The sequence below is a fragment of the Callospermophilus lateralis genome, chromosome 1 (genome assembly GCF_048772815.1).
Source record: "Callospermophilus lateralis isolate mCalLat2 chromosome 1, mCalLat2.hap1, whole genome shotgun sequence".
Lineage (NCBI taxonomy): Eukaryota > Metazoa > Chordata > Mammalia > Rodentia > Sciuridae > Callospermophilus > Callospermophilus lateralis.
Window position 1 is genome coordinate 207,221,925 of NC_135305.1, and position 18,356 is coordinate 207,240,280.

General features: G+C 42.1%; 1 protein-coding gene across 1 annotated transcript; it reads right to left on the reverse strand.

The window, feature by feature from the left end:
• Positions 1-451: 451 nt before the first annotated feature.
• On the reverse strand, positions 452-17,410 carry LOC143409504 (putative serine protease 46). The gene is made up of 5 exons (XM_076869825.1): positions 17,326-17,410; positions 13,400-13,577; positions 13,036-13,295; positions 11,903-12,066; positions 452-715 (listed from the first exon to the last, which is right to left on the reverse strand). Exons 1-5 carry the CDS (start codon positions 17,408-17,410, stop codon positions 452-454), a joined length of 951 nt encoding a protein of 316 aa, XP_076725940.1.
• Positions 17,411-18,356: the final 946 nt, after the last annotated feature.

Below are 18,356 nucleotides of genomic sequence, written 5' to 3' on the forward strand. Positions count from 1 at the left end.
CAGCTTTCATAGGAAGGCCTAAGAGAAAATTCTTCTCATTGACCCAGGGGAGGGCCTCAGGATGGAGGGGCGCTGGGGTGACTAAGCAGTGGTTCCGGCCCCTACGTGGCAGAGGAGGGGAACCATCATGCCAAAATCACACATTCCAGCATAAGACGGACACGGGATGAGGCTTTCAGGAAAGGCACAGTTTGATAGAGGACAACCAGGCCTGCTACTGGTGAGGAAGGTTCTAGAGGACTCTGGTCAAAGGCAAGAAGAGGCAAACTCAGTGGCTCCAAGTTCAAGAGCATCTTCATTGAACAGCTTTAAAGAAATAGTAGGTCTAGGGTTCTCCCCCAAAGTCACTCAATGATGATGTCTTATTCAACTTTTGGTCTCCACTTCTTCCCCAGGGCAGAGTAGAGAAGAGGGAGAGCAGCCGCAGGAGTCTTTATCCTAGAAACACCACTCACAGGAGCCACAGGGAGCCCAAGGAGACCAGCAGGATACAGCCAGTGAGGAAGGGAAAGCTCAGGATGGTTGCGCCATCTCTGATGGTGCTGGCGAACCTCAGGCCAACAACCTGCTTATTGATCCAGCTGGTAAAGTGTGGGGTGCTGGTGTAGATGCCGGGGTAGCGATGGCGCCCACCACATCGATAGCTCCAGCTCACTATCCCCATCTGGATCCAGGTGTTGTTCAATTTGCAAACAAGGGAGCTGCCGGAGTTCTCCTGCAGAGGAAAGAAAAAGAGGCCTGAGATGGTAGCAGGAGGCCCCCTGAGCATGAACTGGAGTAGGCTTGTGCTGTCCCCCAGGATGCAACTTGGCTATGAACCTGCTCTAGGACACATGAGCTCAGCACTGGCCTCTCCATTATTCTTTAGCTTTATCCTGCTAACTCTCTGATCATAACCCCCAGGAGTTTCCCCTTAAGCTCTGGTGGGCCTCCAAAGTGTCCTCATTGACCTTCTTTCCTACAATCCTGCTCACAGAATGAGCTCTTTGAAATGCAAACCCGCTCCCCTCTTTTGTGCAAAAATGGGTGCACAGATAAGGATAATGTTACACGGATGTATGTCAAAAGATAAGGCCTGTAATTTCTGGTAATGGTGAGTTTCCTAAGATTTTTTTTAAACTTTCTTTACATTCTACTATAATGTTGAAAAAAAAAAAAAAACAGCTCGTTTTTTTAATGTAATGCATACCAAGATTTACTGGACTTAATCTAAAGAAGACTGCATAAAACACTTAAGGAAAAAATAATAAAGATCTGCCTAAGAATATAACAGAAGACCTGCATTAGTGCACAGATATGCCACTCTTCACAGATGAGACAACTGAATGTAAAAAATTGTCAACTCAGAATCTGATTTCTTGTGATATAGAGGACAAGATACCCTAATGGACTTTCTTGCTGGATATCACTAAAACAGTGAGATTTTTTTTAAAATGATTATTTTATGCATGCGAGGCCAGCAGGGTTTGAAGGGCCCCTGCTACCTCACAGAGCACAGGGTTCTCTCCTCTCCTGCTGGCTAGTTTGATACATGAATGAGCTGACAAGAAAGTGAAGACTCTTCAGAGCCCAAAACCTACGAGGGAGCTGGAGCCCAGAGGGGTCAGTAGAGCCCAGAAGATGGCTTTTGCCCGGAACCCAGTGAGGCTGCACTTCAGTTTCATAGCCTTGTTCTTGGATGCAAGAAAGGCATAAAAGAGAGCCAGGAGGGGTACATAGGAGGAGAGCTCTTGCAAAAAGCTACACCTCCACAAAGGATCACAGCCTCAGAGGAAGAATGAACTGGAAACTGCTTCTCAGGTGAATGTGGAACTCGGGTTCACACTGTCTGAATGATTCAAAAAACCTGAGAGGGGATGTCACTAAAAGTCTTTCTGGGCTGGTCATACTCTCAGGCACCTGGCAGAAACAAACAGATTCTGTCAAGAGGAAACTACTTTTCAAGCCACCCCTCAAATAACAGCCTACAGAAGTTCCTGGCTCCTCCAAATACTGCCTAGCACACAAGGAAGCTGAGGCCTGGAGAGCCCTCACCAGCAAGCAGAAAAGCCCAGGCAGTGGGACCCTTCCAGTTGAGACCCAGGAACCGCCTCACAGAAGCTGCACACGTCTCTAAGCTGCTGTTTCTTAGACAATGTGGTTGGTGAATAGATGGTGGTGGTTTTATTCTTTCTTCTCCACACATATTTTAGAAATATTCTTTTGTTTATATTCTATACAGAGTAACAACAATTAAAAATGATATGTCAATTCTTACGTTAATCCCTAAAAATCAAGCAATTTCAATTGAAATAAGAGCAGGAATTTTTTAGGAACTTGACAGTCTGATTCTAAAATGATATTGAAGGCTAGTAGTCCATAAAGGACAAAATCTATTTATTTATTTATTTAAATGCGGTGCTGAGGATGGAACCCAGTGCCCCACACATACAAGGCAAGTGCTCAACCACTGAGCCACAACCCCAGCCTCAGACAAATTTTTTTCAAAGTTTCTAATTATAGAAACTGGGTAGGGTTGTTGTGTAAACATAAAAATATACCCATGGGGCAATGGAGAGCCCACGACCTGATGCGCAGGCCTGAGGGGACTTGATGTGTGTTACAGAAGGTATCATGTCTACTGGAAAGAAGGAGTCTGCCGTAAATGGCAGAGAAGTTGGCTCACCAGATAGAGAAGGAAAACGAAGTTGGATCCTCCAAAACATGCTCTGGAGGAATTAAAACTCTAAATGTGAAAAATGAAATCGATGAAGCTGAAACATGGGGCCAAGCATGGTGGTGCAGACCTGTGCTCCCAGGGACTCAGGAGGCTGAGCAGGAAGATAGAAAATTGGAGGCTAGTCTTGGTATCTTAGCCAGGCCCTCAGCAACTAGGCAAGATCCTGTCTCAAAATAAAAAATAAAAGAGCTGGCAATGTGGCTCAGTGGTAAAGCTCCCCTGGCTTCAATCCCTAGTACCAAAAAACAAAGAAAAACCATATGGGGCCTGATCTTGAGGTGAAGTATATATAGATATATAGATTTATAATTGGGTGCAGGAAAGACACTATATATATAAATGAAGGCTATCTTTGGTGAAGGACACCAAATATCATGGAAGATAGATGATGGATTAAGATGGGGTATTTGCTTTCTGACAACCAGAGGTCAATATCTAGCATATCTAAGGAACTGGTAAAAATGTCAAGTAGGGAAGAGAGCTACAGGAGAGACAGGGCTCTTGCTGCCAGGAGATACATCTCCCTGGCCTGTGGGTAAGGCAGGGTGCACATCAGAGGAAGGAGATGGGGGTACACGAAGAAGAATCATTTCTTGAATCAATTAGGACTTTTAATAGGACAGGTATTTAGTAGCTGAGAGTAACTAAAAACTATGAACTCTGCTCAAAATGATGATTGGATGAGGAAGGAAGATTTGACTGACATTGGGCATGTTGAGGGGGGACTATGATGATTTCAAAGAATAAAACCATTTTCAATGTGAATATCCTAACAAATTGAGATTCCTCAAGAAATTACAAGAGGTAATATGTAGCACAATATCATTTGTGCAAATGATATTGAGCAACAGTAGTGTTCAAAAATGCAGACGTCTTCAAGGATGTGTATTGAATATATCTGAGTAAAGAGCCTTTTGAGAGGAAGCTGAAGGAGAAAATCAAGCCTGTAATCATCAAGCCTCCAATTACAGTACGGGGGGGTCCTTGCCTGACTGTATGGTCCCCTGGACGCTAGGGGCCCAGAGAAAGAGTGAAACCCAGAGAGAATAGTAGAGAGACAGACAGATGGGTGGACATTGTATGTGAACAACCTCCTACCATAGCAAAATAAAACCAGGTCTCAGTTAACAAAATATGAACAACCCCACCAGAGGAAAATAAGTTTCAAAAGTATTAAATTACAAACAGAATTAAAATCTATAATTAGAATGTTGAAACACAAGAACACTACATATTGCAAAGCCACGGGCCTAAAGGAACAAAGTTTAGCTCTTGTCTAAAATGCATTTTTAAAATTAGAGCATTATCTTTATACAGAGTATTTAGGTTCCTTTTGACTGGAATTTGATTTCAATCCCCATTCCCCCTCCTCTTCCCTCTTCTCCTCCCTCCCCTAAAATACGTTTAACAAAACAACATATTACCCAAGAATGACTCCTCAAAGGAAGACATGTCTATGTGTTTGTTTTTTTGTTTAATTATTGCGGTGCTAGTCCTAGAACCCAGGTCCTTACATATGCTGGGCAAATGTTCTACCACTAAGTTATACCCCTATTCCTTTTCATTGCATGGTCGATAAGTTGTCCAGGTTGGCCTTGCACTTGAGATCCTCCTGCCTCAGCCTCCTGAGTTGCTGGGTCTATGCAGTTTCCCAATCAACTTCTATCCAATATCCAAGGAGATATCCAATTTATTTCATTTCAAATGTTCCAGAACATGGGCAAATATTTTTCAAGTGAAGCATACCAGAGCCCTGATACTTTAACTCAAAAAAGGGAATAATTATTTCCTTTACCCACCTTAAAGAAGAGCCAGCCTCACTGGAGGAGGGAAAGAAAAGGTTCTGTAGATCATTTGGCATGGATTGATGGACTGTGCTACTTGGGGTTGCTTGTTTGCTGAGGCCAGTACTTTCCCTGAGCCTGACATTATCTCAGGGTCCAGCACACAGTGTCCATTGGATAATTTACACAGCTGGTAAATTAAACCCAGCTATTAGGCTTTTTAGGATATCAGAAACCTTAAATGGTCTTATCAAGTCCAATATTAGCTAAGTTAAAGCTGAAAACCTATGCTGTTGTTTCACTGAGACTTCTGAGAATACTTTAAATATTGCCTTAATGTAACAAGAATGCATGTTTCTTAATGCATTTTGTCAAATATTATAAAAATCTATTTTTATAGCACATATTAGCATATAAGCTTTATTCCAGCCAGGTGAGGTGGCACAAGTCTGTAATCCCAGCAACCCAGGAGGCTGAGGCAGGAGGATCGCAAGTTTGAGATCAAACTCAGCAACTAAGCAAGGTCCTAAGCAACTTACTGAGACCCTGTCTCAAAATAAAAAGTGCTGAGTACATAGCTCAGTGATTTAGCACCCTTGAGATTAATACCCAGTACCAAAAAGAAAAAAAAAAAAAAAGCCTTTATTCCAAGAGGCATTTTTTTTTTTTACTTGTAAAAAAAAAAAGTTTCCAATAAAGAACAGTATTAGAGGACTAGAGGACTTCTGTCTTTTATGTCCAGGATAATAAGAACTTCAAAGCCAAAAAGTTTAATTCTTAAAATGCGTTCTAAAAATAACATTATGAATCTAAATTCAACAGATGAATGAAACAAAAGTACATCATGACCAAGAAGGGGCGATCTTGGAACACAAGGTCAGTGGGCGTGATGAATGTGCCCAGAACCTGGGGTTAGAGCAAACAGTCATCTTGAAGGCTGCAGAAAATGTGTTGATAGAGCAGAACACTTACTCCTGAAATAAAGCACCACAGCACAACAGAAAGGAACCGCCCTCTCCTCAACAGATTATATGTCAAATTAGACCATGAAATGCTTTTTGGTAAGGTGTGAGAACACTTCCGTGAAGGTCAGTGATGAGCAAAAGCAAATCTGTGATTCCAGGAGGTTTGGGGGAGAGGCACCCAAAGCAATGAAAAAAGTAAAAACCATAGAAACGTGAAATCACGACTAAATTGCAGGCCAGTAAAGCTCTAGAGGGTCCATTGAAAACTCAAATGTGATTAGAGTTCAGCCAGTTGGGCTCCAGAGTGTTTTTTTCTTTTTTTTTTTTTATTGGTTGTTCAAAACATTACAAAGCTCATGATAAATCATCTTTCATACATTTGACTCAATTGGATTATGAACTCCCATTTTTACCCCAAATACATATTGCAGAATCACATCGGTTACACACTCTCCTTTTTACACAATGGCATATTAGTGACTGTTGTATTCTGCTATCTTTCCTATCCCCTACTATCCCCCCTCCCCTCCCCTCCCATCTTCCCTCTCTACCTCTTGTGCTGTTGTTCAATTCTCCAGAGTGTTTTTAACAAGGAGGTGTGGGAACCAGGGTCTAGGAGATGGAAATGGCAGGATGGTTCTGGCTTCACTAAGAACCAGCTATGGATACTGATGTTAATTCACTTTTGAATGTGCGTTTATGTGTCAAAATATAAGATGACGAATTAATCAGCTTTTTGTTGCCACAATGAAATACTTGACACAGATTACACATGAAGAAAATGTGCCTTTTTTTTTTTTTTTTTTAGCTCACAGTTCTAGAGACTCAAAAGCATAGTGCCTGCATTGACTTAGTTCTGGTGAGGGCCATGGCCAATGGTAGATGGCAATGGTGGAAGTATATGTCAGGCCAGTGATTACCTCTCAAGCCAGGAAGCAGAAACAGAACCAGGGCTGGTTTGTTCCTCTTTTAACAATCTCTTCAAAGAACTCAAGGGATTGCATGAGAATTACCTTCCAAGAGAATGTGTCCAATGACCTAAGATCCTGCCTTCAGGTCTCATCTCTCAAAGTTTTCACTATCTCCCAATAGCTCCACGCTGTGAACCAAGCCCCCCCAACAGGATGGACCTTGGGGGAATACGGACTATATCTAAACCATAGTAGGTGACCAGTAGCAGAATGAAATATACATATGTAACTTCTAAACCACTAAAGAAGTAGATCAGAGGGGGAAAAAAATCAACCCAAAATTCAAGATGGGGACAAAACCATAAAACAATCTTCCTGATAAATAGATTAAAGGACAGGCCTCAGGTATTTGGGGGAAAAAATAGCACCCACTTTTATAAATGCAAGCAATCTACCTAAAATTAAATGACAATGACTCATGGAAGACACAAAGGTTCTGGAATAGAGTTCTGGACATTGTAATTAGGCAAGAAAAAGAATGAAGAGGCACACATATTGAAAAAAGGAGGTAAATTCAGCATTATTTGCAGATATGTCTCTGGGCCTACAAAATTAATGAAAATCCACTAGATCCAGGAAGGTTGTTCATTACCAAGTAAATACACAAAAAAATTAATATAAAAAATGCAATGAAAAAACATATTGCTCACAATAAGGACATAATATATAATAACTAGAAATAAACTTAAGAAGCAGTTTTCAATAAAGATATGAAAAAAGCTATAAACTCTTGCTTTTGGGACATATAGAAAAAAAGTAAAATAAAAAGATAGTTTGCCCTCAATCGATCTATTAATTTCCACAAAAAGTTTCCAAGTGATTTTCTTTTTTATGTTATTCTAAGATTGTTTAATTAGAATGAATATCCAGGTAAGTTCTTTTTTTTGTTTGTTTGTTTATCAGGGATTGAAAGCAGGGGAACTTAGCCACTGAGCCACATTCTCAGGCCTTTTTTGTATTTTATTTAGAGACAGGGTCTCATTGAGTCACTTAGAGCCTAAGTTGCTGAGCCTGGCTTTGAACTTGTGATTCTCCTGTCTCAGCCTCCTGAGCCACTGGAATTACAGACATGCAACAGGTCACCCGACCCCAGGTAAATTCTTTAAATGAAGAATAATGAGGGAATCTCTGCCATACCGCAAACAAAAATAATTATAAAGCTACAATATTTTAAAAAAATTGGTGGTGGAATATGGATGAGGCTATAAGGGAAAGAAATAACCAAAATGAGATGTGAATTTAGAATATAATAAAGGGAGCATTTCTAAATATTACCTAAAAACATTAATGTTCAATGAAAGATGTTTATATAAACTGGCTATCCATTTGGAGAAAAATAAAGCTAGATTCCGTCTCTCAATCTTCCAGATAAATAAGAATTAAAGTATTTAAAGAGATAAATTAGAACATCATAAAAAAATTATTACAAAAGGTATTTCTGAGCACAGAAAAAAATAAACTCATCAAAGGAAAAAATGATAAGTAAAAATAAAAATTTATATAATTCCATGGGGGAAAACCCACATTGAACAAAAAGAGTAAAACATTGTAGAGCATTTTACAAAGGTTGAAACTTCCATTGCCCAGAGGTTTTTGGTAGCTTTTAATTTTGAAATAATTTGAGACTTACAGAAAAGTCACAAATACACTCTTTTCCCCTGGTTCACTAATTGTCAATATTTTACTAATATTTGTTTTATAGTGTCTATTCATACGTACATATTCATATTCACATAAATATAAATGTTTATGAAGCACCTGAAATTAAGTTGAAAAAAAACACGGCTCTTTTGCCATTAATTACTATAGAAAATATAATATCCAGAGTTTATATAACCCAATAGAAACGAAAGGAGTTCAATATGAGAACAGGGGGAAAAGGCAGGTAAAAGTGAAATGGTATGTTGGACAAAGTGATTATTTTATTTGAACTATCTTTGTTCCTTTAAATTTTATTTAGAAGGAGAGTTTTTTTCCCTGATCCAAAGTGGGTAAAAACAGAAATGTTTGCTCATTATGATTAATGTGATCCTAAGAGCTATGATTATATCATCACATAAACATCTCAACTCAGAAATCAGAACTTCCATTTCCATGTAATAATCACAATGTTGGACTCGATGTAAAGTAAAACTGCTATCTGGGGCTTTGGCCAGAGGGAGGGAGAAGTAAGCACTGTGCTCTCCTTTCCCCACCTTCAGCTCCCCTCCTCCCATCCAGTCCTGCTAACCTTGTCTTCTGAACCTGCCAAGGTTAAAGCATCAGGAGAAAGACCTATCATAACCCGAGTCTAACCCTCCCACCCAACCCCCCCTCCCCCCCTGCCGAGTCCACGCCTAGAGATAATTCAATTTCATAAAATCAATACCAAAACAAGATAAAAATTTTAATCTACCAAAAGAACAAAAGTTAAAATAGGGCTGAAGTAGAGTTCATGCTTAGCATGTGTTGTGGTTTGAATATGAGGTGTCCCCCAAAAGTTTCTGTTAATGCAGGAATATCCAGAGGCAAATGATGGGATTATGAGAGCTGTAACCTCCTTAGTCCACCCTAGCTTGTTTGTTTTGTAATGGTGCTGGAGACTGAGCTCATGGTAGGCCTCCTACATGTTAGGCAAGTACTCTACCACTGAGCCACATCCCCAGCCTCAGTCCATCCTAGTTTGAATGGACTGAGTGGCAACTATAATGGCTGGAGGAGGTAGATCACTGGGTGCATGCCCCAAAAGGGTTGTTCTTCCTAGAGCCCTTCCCTGTCACTCTCTCCCTCTTCCTCCCACCATTCCTTCCTTCCTGAAACCACTATGAGCTGAGCAACTTTCCTCCACTAGGCCCTTTCCCCATGACGAGCTGCCTCACCTTGGGCCTAGAGCAATGAAGTAGGCTGTCTGTGGACTGAGATCTCTGAAACCATGAGTCCCAAATAAAATCTCCCTCCTCTAAGTTGTTCTTATCAGGCATTTGGTTATGGTGACACAAAAGTTGACTAAAACCGCATGAATGATGCACTGGGCTTGATCCTCAGAACAGATAAAAAGCTAAAGATACTGCTAAATGCTAGTGATGATATGGGAAAACGGCACTCATTTGCTGCTTGTGTTAATATAAGTGAATTAAATCTCTGGGGAAACTTATTTGTCAAGATCTACTAATAAATCTAACAGTATCTGATAACAAATGTGAAGATATGTGAATGAAGATTTTTACTCTGGAATGGTTAAAAAAAAAATTGAAATGAGCTCAAATGTCTATCAACAGGAGAATGGTTAAGTAGATTATGATGTAGCCAAATAAGAGAAATACTATTCAGTAATTAAGGAGATTAGAATATATTTGAATATATAGACATAGAAAGAAATCCAAGATATATTGCAAGTCAAAATTTAAAAGTTGGGGAATAAAAACTATATACTTAGATTTTGTTAAAAGTCAAATCCAGGGACTGGGGTTGTGGCTCAGTGGTAGAGTTCAATCCTCAGCACCACATAAAAATAAATAAATAAAATAAAGGTATTGTGTCCAACTACAACTGAAAAAAAAAAAAGTCAAAACTAGAAAAAAAAACTTATTTAGGATATTTGTGTACAGAGAGTATTATTAGGGATATAAACTAAATAATCTTAAGTTAATTAATAAGTTATTTTTATTTAAGTTAATTAATCCGAGTTAATTTTAAGTTAATTAATTTTCTAGGAAGTTTGATTATAGGAGAGTCTAATTTACATTTATGTGTTTCTTTTTTTAGAAATAAAATGTATGCATTTCTTTCCAAATCATAAAACGAATTTTAAAATAAAAGTGGAGATGATGGAATCACAACAGTACAAAAATTAAGAGATACATTCAAAGTTCAAATCAAGGGTAATTTCACAATCATAATTACATCAAACACAGAACAAGAATAATTGCACTTTTTTGTTCAAGACGGTATAAAAAGACAACCGAATCACACCCAAGAAAAGCAGACAAATTAATAGAAATGGAAAATAATGAAATGAACATTAAAAAATATAAGCCAAGAAGTTTTGGTATGTTCCACCTAACTGATACTACTATAGAAATAATTTTATGACTACTAGGAATTTATGGAAATCAAAAAAGGCTCCATATCAAGATTCATAGCACAAAGCTAAAGCAGTATTTCGAGATAAATTTATAGCCTCAGATACTTGTATTAGAAAGGAAGAAAGAAAGGCCAAAAGTAAATTATTTAGATTAACTCACAAAGTTAGCCCCTGGATCTATAAAAGATTGATGAGAGAGCTTACAGTCAATGCAGGAAATGTTTATTGTTTTTGTTTTGTTTTGTTTTAGTGACTGCCACTTGGATAATCGGTAGTCCATGTGAGGAAATAAATTAAAATAGTTCCCTACTTTCCACCATTCACAAATAATGCCACATGCATTCAAACCGTGGAAACTGAAATTTCCAAATTTTTTGGAAGAAAATATAGAATGGAACTCGGCAGGAAAAGGAAGGATTTCTTAAATAAGACACAAAACACATAAGCCAGAAAGGAATATATGAAATAGTTGACTATAATAGAATCTAAATGGCTTCTCAGCAAAGGACAGCATTAAAAGTGAAAAGACAAATGGAAAGCTAGGCAAAGGTATTTGCTATACATAGAATTAGCATCCAGAATATAAAGCTAAAAAGACAAGAAGAAACATGTACAAAGTATATGGGTAAGTAATTATTAGAAGAGGAATCATGAAGAGTGAGTACACAGAAAAATGTACAACCACCCTGGGAATTGCAGACATGCACAATTGGTGAACCATTTCTCATCCATCATAATGGAAATCACTTTACAGTCTGACGATACCCAAAGCTGGCAAAGATATGGAGCAATGTGACTCAAACACTGCTGAAAGATTATGTATCATATTCTTTTCAAAGAACCGCTTTGGAAAATAATTTGGCAATCAGAATTAAATGAAAGTTAATACAACTTATGACCTTCCATGCAAGATGGCAAGATGCATCTCGTTGAGAACTTTTGGACTAAACAAGGAGAGTTTATGATATGAAAGCATTGGAAACCCCCTCAATCTCTTTAAAAAGAAAATGAATAAATTGTGGTCTATTCACAAAAGAGAATACTCTAAAGCTGTTAATTAATGACTTAGGGCTACATTGATCAAGATGGATACATCTCAAAACAATACTGATTAGAAGATGCCACTCACCAAAGCATGACTATAGAATGAAGCCATTTATGTAAATCGAGCTCTGTAAGCACTTGGCCCAGATCTGGGCATGTGGCTAATGTTCAGAAGCATTAAAATGACCTGAGAAGTACTACCATTATTGCCATGATTGTGGTCAGGGCACCCCAATTTATGGATGGGAAACTGAGGCTTAGTGGAAGGAGGTTTCTATTGAGTCTCCCAGGGCCAGGTGGTGAGGAAGGCTTGACCCCAGAAAATCTCCTCCCTGCCCCATCCACACATTCCACACCTGGCAAGTGTCTGAGCCCAATTCTGAGCTGGCACACAGCATGTCATCCCCGATGAACTGCTTCTGGTCCTTGGAAAGGAGGAACTGGTACCGTTGATTGCAGAAATCATTGTGTATGATCCTGACAGCCACCTCCTGAAGACTATAGGGGGACTTTGGGGCCACTGAGAAGAGAGAGAGAGAGAGAGAGAGAGAGAGAGAGAGAGAGAGAGAGAGATCTTGCCTTGTCATCGCCTCAGCTTTTTGGAATATTTCCAGCTCAGAGTGAGTTGTCCATATACACTACTAAGAAGCAGACCATTTCCTGGGTTGGCAATTTACAAAGGCCTTCGCTTAGAGCCTGATTATTGAAAAGGTCCCAGCTCTTTATGAGACATCATTAATGGACATCATTACCCTAGGTACCTGTATGATTGCACAAATGGTGTCACTCTATTTTGGGTACAACCAGAAAAGTCAAAAATTGTGCTCCATTTGTGTACAGTGAATTGCAGAGTGTTCTGCTGTCATGTATAACTGGGAGAGAGGGGGGGGGGAAGGAAGGAAGAAGGAAAAAAGAAAATTAAGCAAAAAGATTCTCTAGGGGCTTGGAATGACAACCAAGCACGGACTTCCTATTCAGCTTCTGTGAGGGTGACCTCTGCTCTGTGGCCACTTGATCAGGTGGCACACCCTTGAGACGCTCCTGAAAGGCAGATATTCAACTTCATGAAGGCTCCCAGACATTCAACTTCAGATAGCACCAACAGGGGGTCAGATCTCTGGGAATTTTGGGTTCCTCAAGTTAATCAGAGCACATTTGACTAAAAAGGCCTCCTCAAGGTCTCAAGACCTCCTGAAATCAGGGATCTGGAGACCTTTAAACACAGCCAATAGTGAACTTCCTGCCATGCTGCAGGGTCAGGACATTATATTGGATTTCGACTGAGGTTCATGCAGGCCTTGTCTTTTTTGCACTAGAATACTGTGTATGTCTATGTTTCGAGAAGCCAGTGACAGTATGTGGCATAGTAGGTGCTCAGGAAATGTTAGCAGAAGGTAACTGAGTGAATAAAGAAATGAACAAATGAGCCTTTGATGGGGTTGTGCTCTGCAGGGTCAGGTGTCTTGGAACTTCTCTCACCTGCACTCACCTTCATCCTTTAGGCGTCCCCACCCAATGGTCCAGCACATGGAGCCGATGATCAGCTTGAAATTGACAGAAGGGAGGCAGACAGGCTGGACAAGGGGGGACCAGTTGACAACATCTTTGAGCTTCATGAGGGCAATATCCTGGGACATAACATTGCTGTAATTTTCATGGATCACAATGCGAGAGACCAGTAACTGGGTGGTGGCATCTGGGCGTTGCTGGACTCCTACCTTCACAGAGTACTTTGTGGGGTCCTTAGATCTGCAGGGCCGGGGTAGGAGGCAGATGGCTGCAGCAAGGCCATGCAAGGTCAGCGAGACTGGGGCTAAGCACAAGGCCACCCAGCCAGACCCCCTGCGACTGACCTCTGCAGGCAGTGTGCAGCTGTGAGGACCCACTGTTGGTGGATGAGGGAGCCACTGCAGATGTACACTCCCAGGAACAGGATGCTCACTTGCCATGGCCACTTGCCCACCTCCACCAGCCTTCCTTTCTCCACCCTGCAGGAAATGTTGGTTTGACCGCAAGTCTGGAACCAGGCCCCTAAAGAAAGAGGTGGAGAGGGGGCAGCGAAGGGCAACCCTCACACCCCTGGATGCAGCTGACTGGGGAAAAAAAAAATAGCTACTGCCATATGCACATGTAGGGAGGGACCTTTCCCATCACCTCAACCAAAGACCAAAGTGTTCCACATTATAAAGAAAACCCCTGAACAGTGGGAACTAGACAACGCTTTCAGGGCTTCTTATGAGCCATCACCCCAGGACTCATACATGCCCACATTTCATATGAACAGATGACTGGGGGACTTAAGGGGGAGAAAGACTCATCAGAGGGGTATGCTGTCAACCAGGGGGTAGGTGGTGGGGTAGCAGTGAGCAGGGTTGCCTGTCAGTTGTGGCCAAAAAGAAATGGATAGTAATGTTGTATTGTAAAACTCCAGCTCACCTTGACCTGGACTACAACCTGGAGGCATGGTCTTTGGGACCATGCAAGAGAGTGGACAGAGACTCTGGCCTTGTCGGTACCAGCAACTGAACCAAGGGTTTTGAAACTGTCCTGTGACAAAGGTGATGCCCCTCTAGAGAACTCTCTGGGCAAAGGTGCCAATAGAGATAGCCCAGTTTCTATGGTTCAGTAGGAGGCTCTGTGCCAGCCACAGAGCTATTCAGTTCTTAACCTTGAGTTTCAGACACCAGCTCCTTGGGGTGGGGGGAGGGAGGATAGAAAGGTATGGGCTCAAGCTGATCATCATAAGCTGCTCTTACTCATGACCTTGGCTCTATTTGCCTTGAAGAAACTTTTCCACAATAATCCTTTAAATAATAAAACTTATATAATAAACATGCTGAGCTTGCTTGTGGTCGGTCTTACTCCCTTCAGAGGTTGGCTGAACCACCAATCCCCAGCTTTTTCTCTATTTATGTGTCTGTTTGTCTCTTCTCCATCCCCTCACTGCCCTGTCTGGTTATCTCCCTGGAATTAACGGCCATGCCCGCAGCACTGGCCCATTCCCTTCTTGCTTCTCACTGGCCCCAAGGGCAGGGGAGGGGGAGAAGAGGCTGCACTGAACTAGAAATGAGATTGAGGTTTTAAACGGGACCTGCCTGGGCTGATGTTTTTATTTGTTCTTTTTAGGTATACATGACAGTAGAGTGTATTTTGACGTATCGAACATACATGGAGCGTAACTTCCCATTCTTGTGGTTGTACCTGATGTGGAGTTATGCTGGCCGTGTATTCATATAGGAACACAGGAAAGTTATGTCCGATTCATTAATTCATTCATTCTACTGTCTTTCCTATTCCCATCCCCCTGGACTGATTTTAAATAACTGAACTTTATAAAGGGTGAAGGGTTGGAGACCCAGATTACAGAAAAATGAAAAGGTTTCTTATTATAGGCTGCTGTCAAGTCTGGATTGGTCAACAAAATGTTACATGCCATCACGGATGTCTTATAGAGGCAGGATGGGACACACTGCATACCACAAAACTGTCATGGCTACAGAAAGTCTGTTTCTCTGGCTGCATGGTATGCAGAGCTGAGCTGAACCACAGGACCCAGCAGCCTCTGCTGAAGCTTGGTTGGCCTCACCTGGAGGAGTCCCAGGTGATGGAAGGGACAATAATAAACAGACAAGGCTAATAACAAAAGTTACCTGTGCATGTTAACGGAAACATCTACCGACCCTGCCCCACTAAAATCCCTCAGGGGGGGTCACAAACTGCTGTGCTTTGGTGTAATTTGAGTGTCCCCTCAATATGTAAAGACTTGGTCCTTGCAGTGCCACTATGGGAGGTGCTGTGGGTCTTTAAGAGGTGGGGCCTTGTGGGAGGTCCTTTGGTTATTGGGGCGTGTCCTCAAAGGAGACTGTGAGACCCTCACCTGACTCTCTTCTCTCTTTCTCTGCTTCTTGGCTTGAGATGTGAGCACTCACTACTGGGACACCAGCTCCTGGAACATCATCTGTCACCTCTGCCAGAGTACAGAGCAATTCTGCCCATCCCACCCTGACTTGGATTTTGAACCTCCAAAACTGCAAGCCAATTCAACCTTTCACTTCATAAGTAGGTCACCTCAGGTATTTCCTTGAAGTAACTCAAAGCTAACTAATACATAGACCATTGATGTTTGGGCTCCTTCATACGGTGTGTACCAGGCTCTTGCCACTGAGGTGCATAGACAGTTCCCTTGCCACAGACTTCCACAGCTGGATGCTTTTACCCTTAACCTTCCATAGGAATCTACAGGCACTCCATGAACCCCCAAGACCACTCCACAGAGTACTGTCTTATCTTACCTGCTTAATGCTCCATTCTTGTCCATGTCCCTTTCCACCGGCTGTCCTATTTTCTGTCTCCCACAGGAGAAGCCATGTTTCGGGTTCTTTTCCTACACTATGGTGGTTTATGACTATACCTTTTTGTCTCCAATTACAGCCTGCCCCAGTCAAGACTGTTTCACATTGGGAGGAAGGTGAGGGCTTCCAGAAGCTTGCCCGTTTCTTTCTCATAAAGTTAAGGCCCCAGAGAGCCAGAGTTCTGCAGGAAGAACTTCACCACTTACACAGTGACAGCTCTAGGTAGCAGGGCTGGCCTTTACCCCAATGCTCCTTGCCCTCAGTAGGCTCCTAGGTCTCAAAGAACACCCCCTCCTTAGAACTCCTGTTCAGGACTGAGCTGACCTCCACCTCCATCCCCAAATTCTTATTCAGAATTTGCAGGATATTGGGCTGGGGATGTGGCTCAAGCGGTAGTGCGCTCGCCTGGAATGCGTGCGGCCTGGGTTCGATCCTCAGCACCACATACAAAGATGTTGTGCTCGCCGATAACTAAAAATAAATATTAAAATTCTCTCTCTCTCTCTCTCTCTACCTCTCTCTCTCTTAAAAAAAAAAAAAAGAATTTGCAGGATATGGCCTGGAGATGGATGCCAGCACCAAGGACAAAAGACAAATCTGGTGGAGCCATGATGGATTACTTGGGAGTATAAGATGTCACAAATCAAGTTGGTCCCAGGCACAAAACTGCCAGTCCATACATGGCAGACAGTTACTCAAACAGATCCCATTGCAAACCTTGTCCTCCACCTCTCCTTGGAGACCCAGAGTCAGAAAGAGCACGGTCACTTTTAAGCAGGACTATGTCATTTCTCACACTCACACTGGTCAACAGAAGGCATGTATTGGCCTTGTCACCTCCATCTCCATAGAGTCAGCCAGCATACTAATGTGGTAGTCTCTTAGGATAAAGAGTCCAGAGGTCTTCTGTCATTTGTGGTTAAACTTTTCACTTCCAAAGAATCTTTTGAATTCTAGTGTCACCTGAATCCTGGTATTGAATCCTGGCTCCGCCACCCTCAAGCCACAAAGGTCTCTCTCTGGGCCTGGGTTCCCTTCTGTGGAATGGTGTCCCCAGGACACGGGTACTGCCTTATGAGCCATCTCATCAGTGCTGATCTAGAGTAAGTGGACACTCCCTTGGCACCCTGCCATTGTCACAGGTCCTGGTCCTCCCAAACAAGCTCATCTGTTCCATGGGTATTAATCTCTTCCTCCATTTTTGTTCCCTCATGTGCTCATGGTCATCCTAAAAGTAGGAACTGGCTCAACATCATATCATATGGCAGGTCCCCATGAGGTCACAGCCCACACCCATCCTCTCAGTCTGCTGAGGATGTACACCTCAGGATATAGACCTAGCGAGGCCCTCCAGGCACGAGGACAATTGACGTAGGTGCCCAGGCAGACAGACCTCTTCGGCCTCCATCCACACCCTGAAGCCCTACCTTCCACAAAGGGCAGATTCTCAAGTCGGGCAGAGAACAAGGCAGGTCTGATATAACCCCGAAGATTCCCTGGCCCACATGCCATGGCAAGCCGATGTTTGGCCCTTACTGTTTCTTTTGATGGAAAGTGGGAACAAGGAAGGCGGGGCATCTCCATTGTGTGAGGATTCTAGAATTCATGGTTTATTCAGGACAGCAGAACAGGGGTTTCTGCCCCAAGGTTGGGCTTATCCAGCTGCAGTAGCAGCGAGACTCTGAGAAGGAGACTGGATGGTCATGGCAAGGCCCTACCAGGGCCATGAGGTGATGTTGCTGTCAGGAACCTTCCTGGAATGGTACTGCTGGTGCCCAACACTGAGCCCAGACAGAGCCCCTAATGCAGCTCTCAGCATGACCCTGCTGCCCAGCCTTGGCCTTGATAATACCTGGGAAAGAGCTCTCTACTGGGGCCCAAGCTCAAGACCTTGCTGGCCTCTCCCTTATCCTTTAGCATTATCCTGCAACTCTCTGACCATTACTCTCAGTAGCTTCCCCTTAAGCCCTGATGGGCCTCCCAAGTGTCCTCATTGACCTTATTTTCTACAGTCCTGCTCACAGAGCGAGCTCTTTGAAATGCAAACCAGCTCCCATCTTTTTGTGCAAAACTGGTTGCACAGAAAAGAATAATGTTACAAGGACATATGTCAAAAGATAAGGTCTATAATTTCTGGTAATGGTTGGTTTCCTGGGATTTTTTTTTAAAAACTTTCTTTGCATTCTACTACAATGTTGGGGAAAATAGCTCATTTTTTTTAATGTCATGCAAATTTTCTGGACATAATTAATCTAAAGACGAGTTGGGCAAAGAGGTGGGAAACCAGACTAAAGCAATAAAAATAAAAGAAAATTTGAAATAGTCAAAGTCAAAGATTGGTCACCTATACGATCTGTGAGGGGGCTGGAGATATAGCTCAGTTGGTGGAGTGCTTGCCTCCCATGCACAAGGCCCTGGGTTCAATCCTCAGCACCACAAAAAAAAAAAAAAAAAAAAA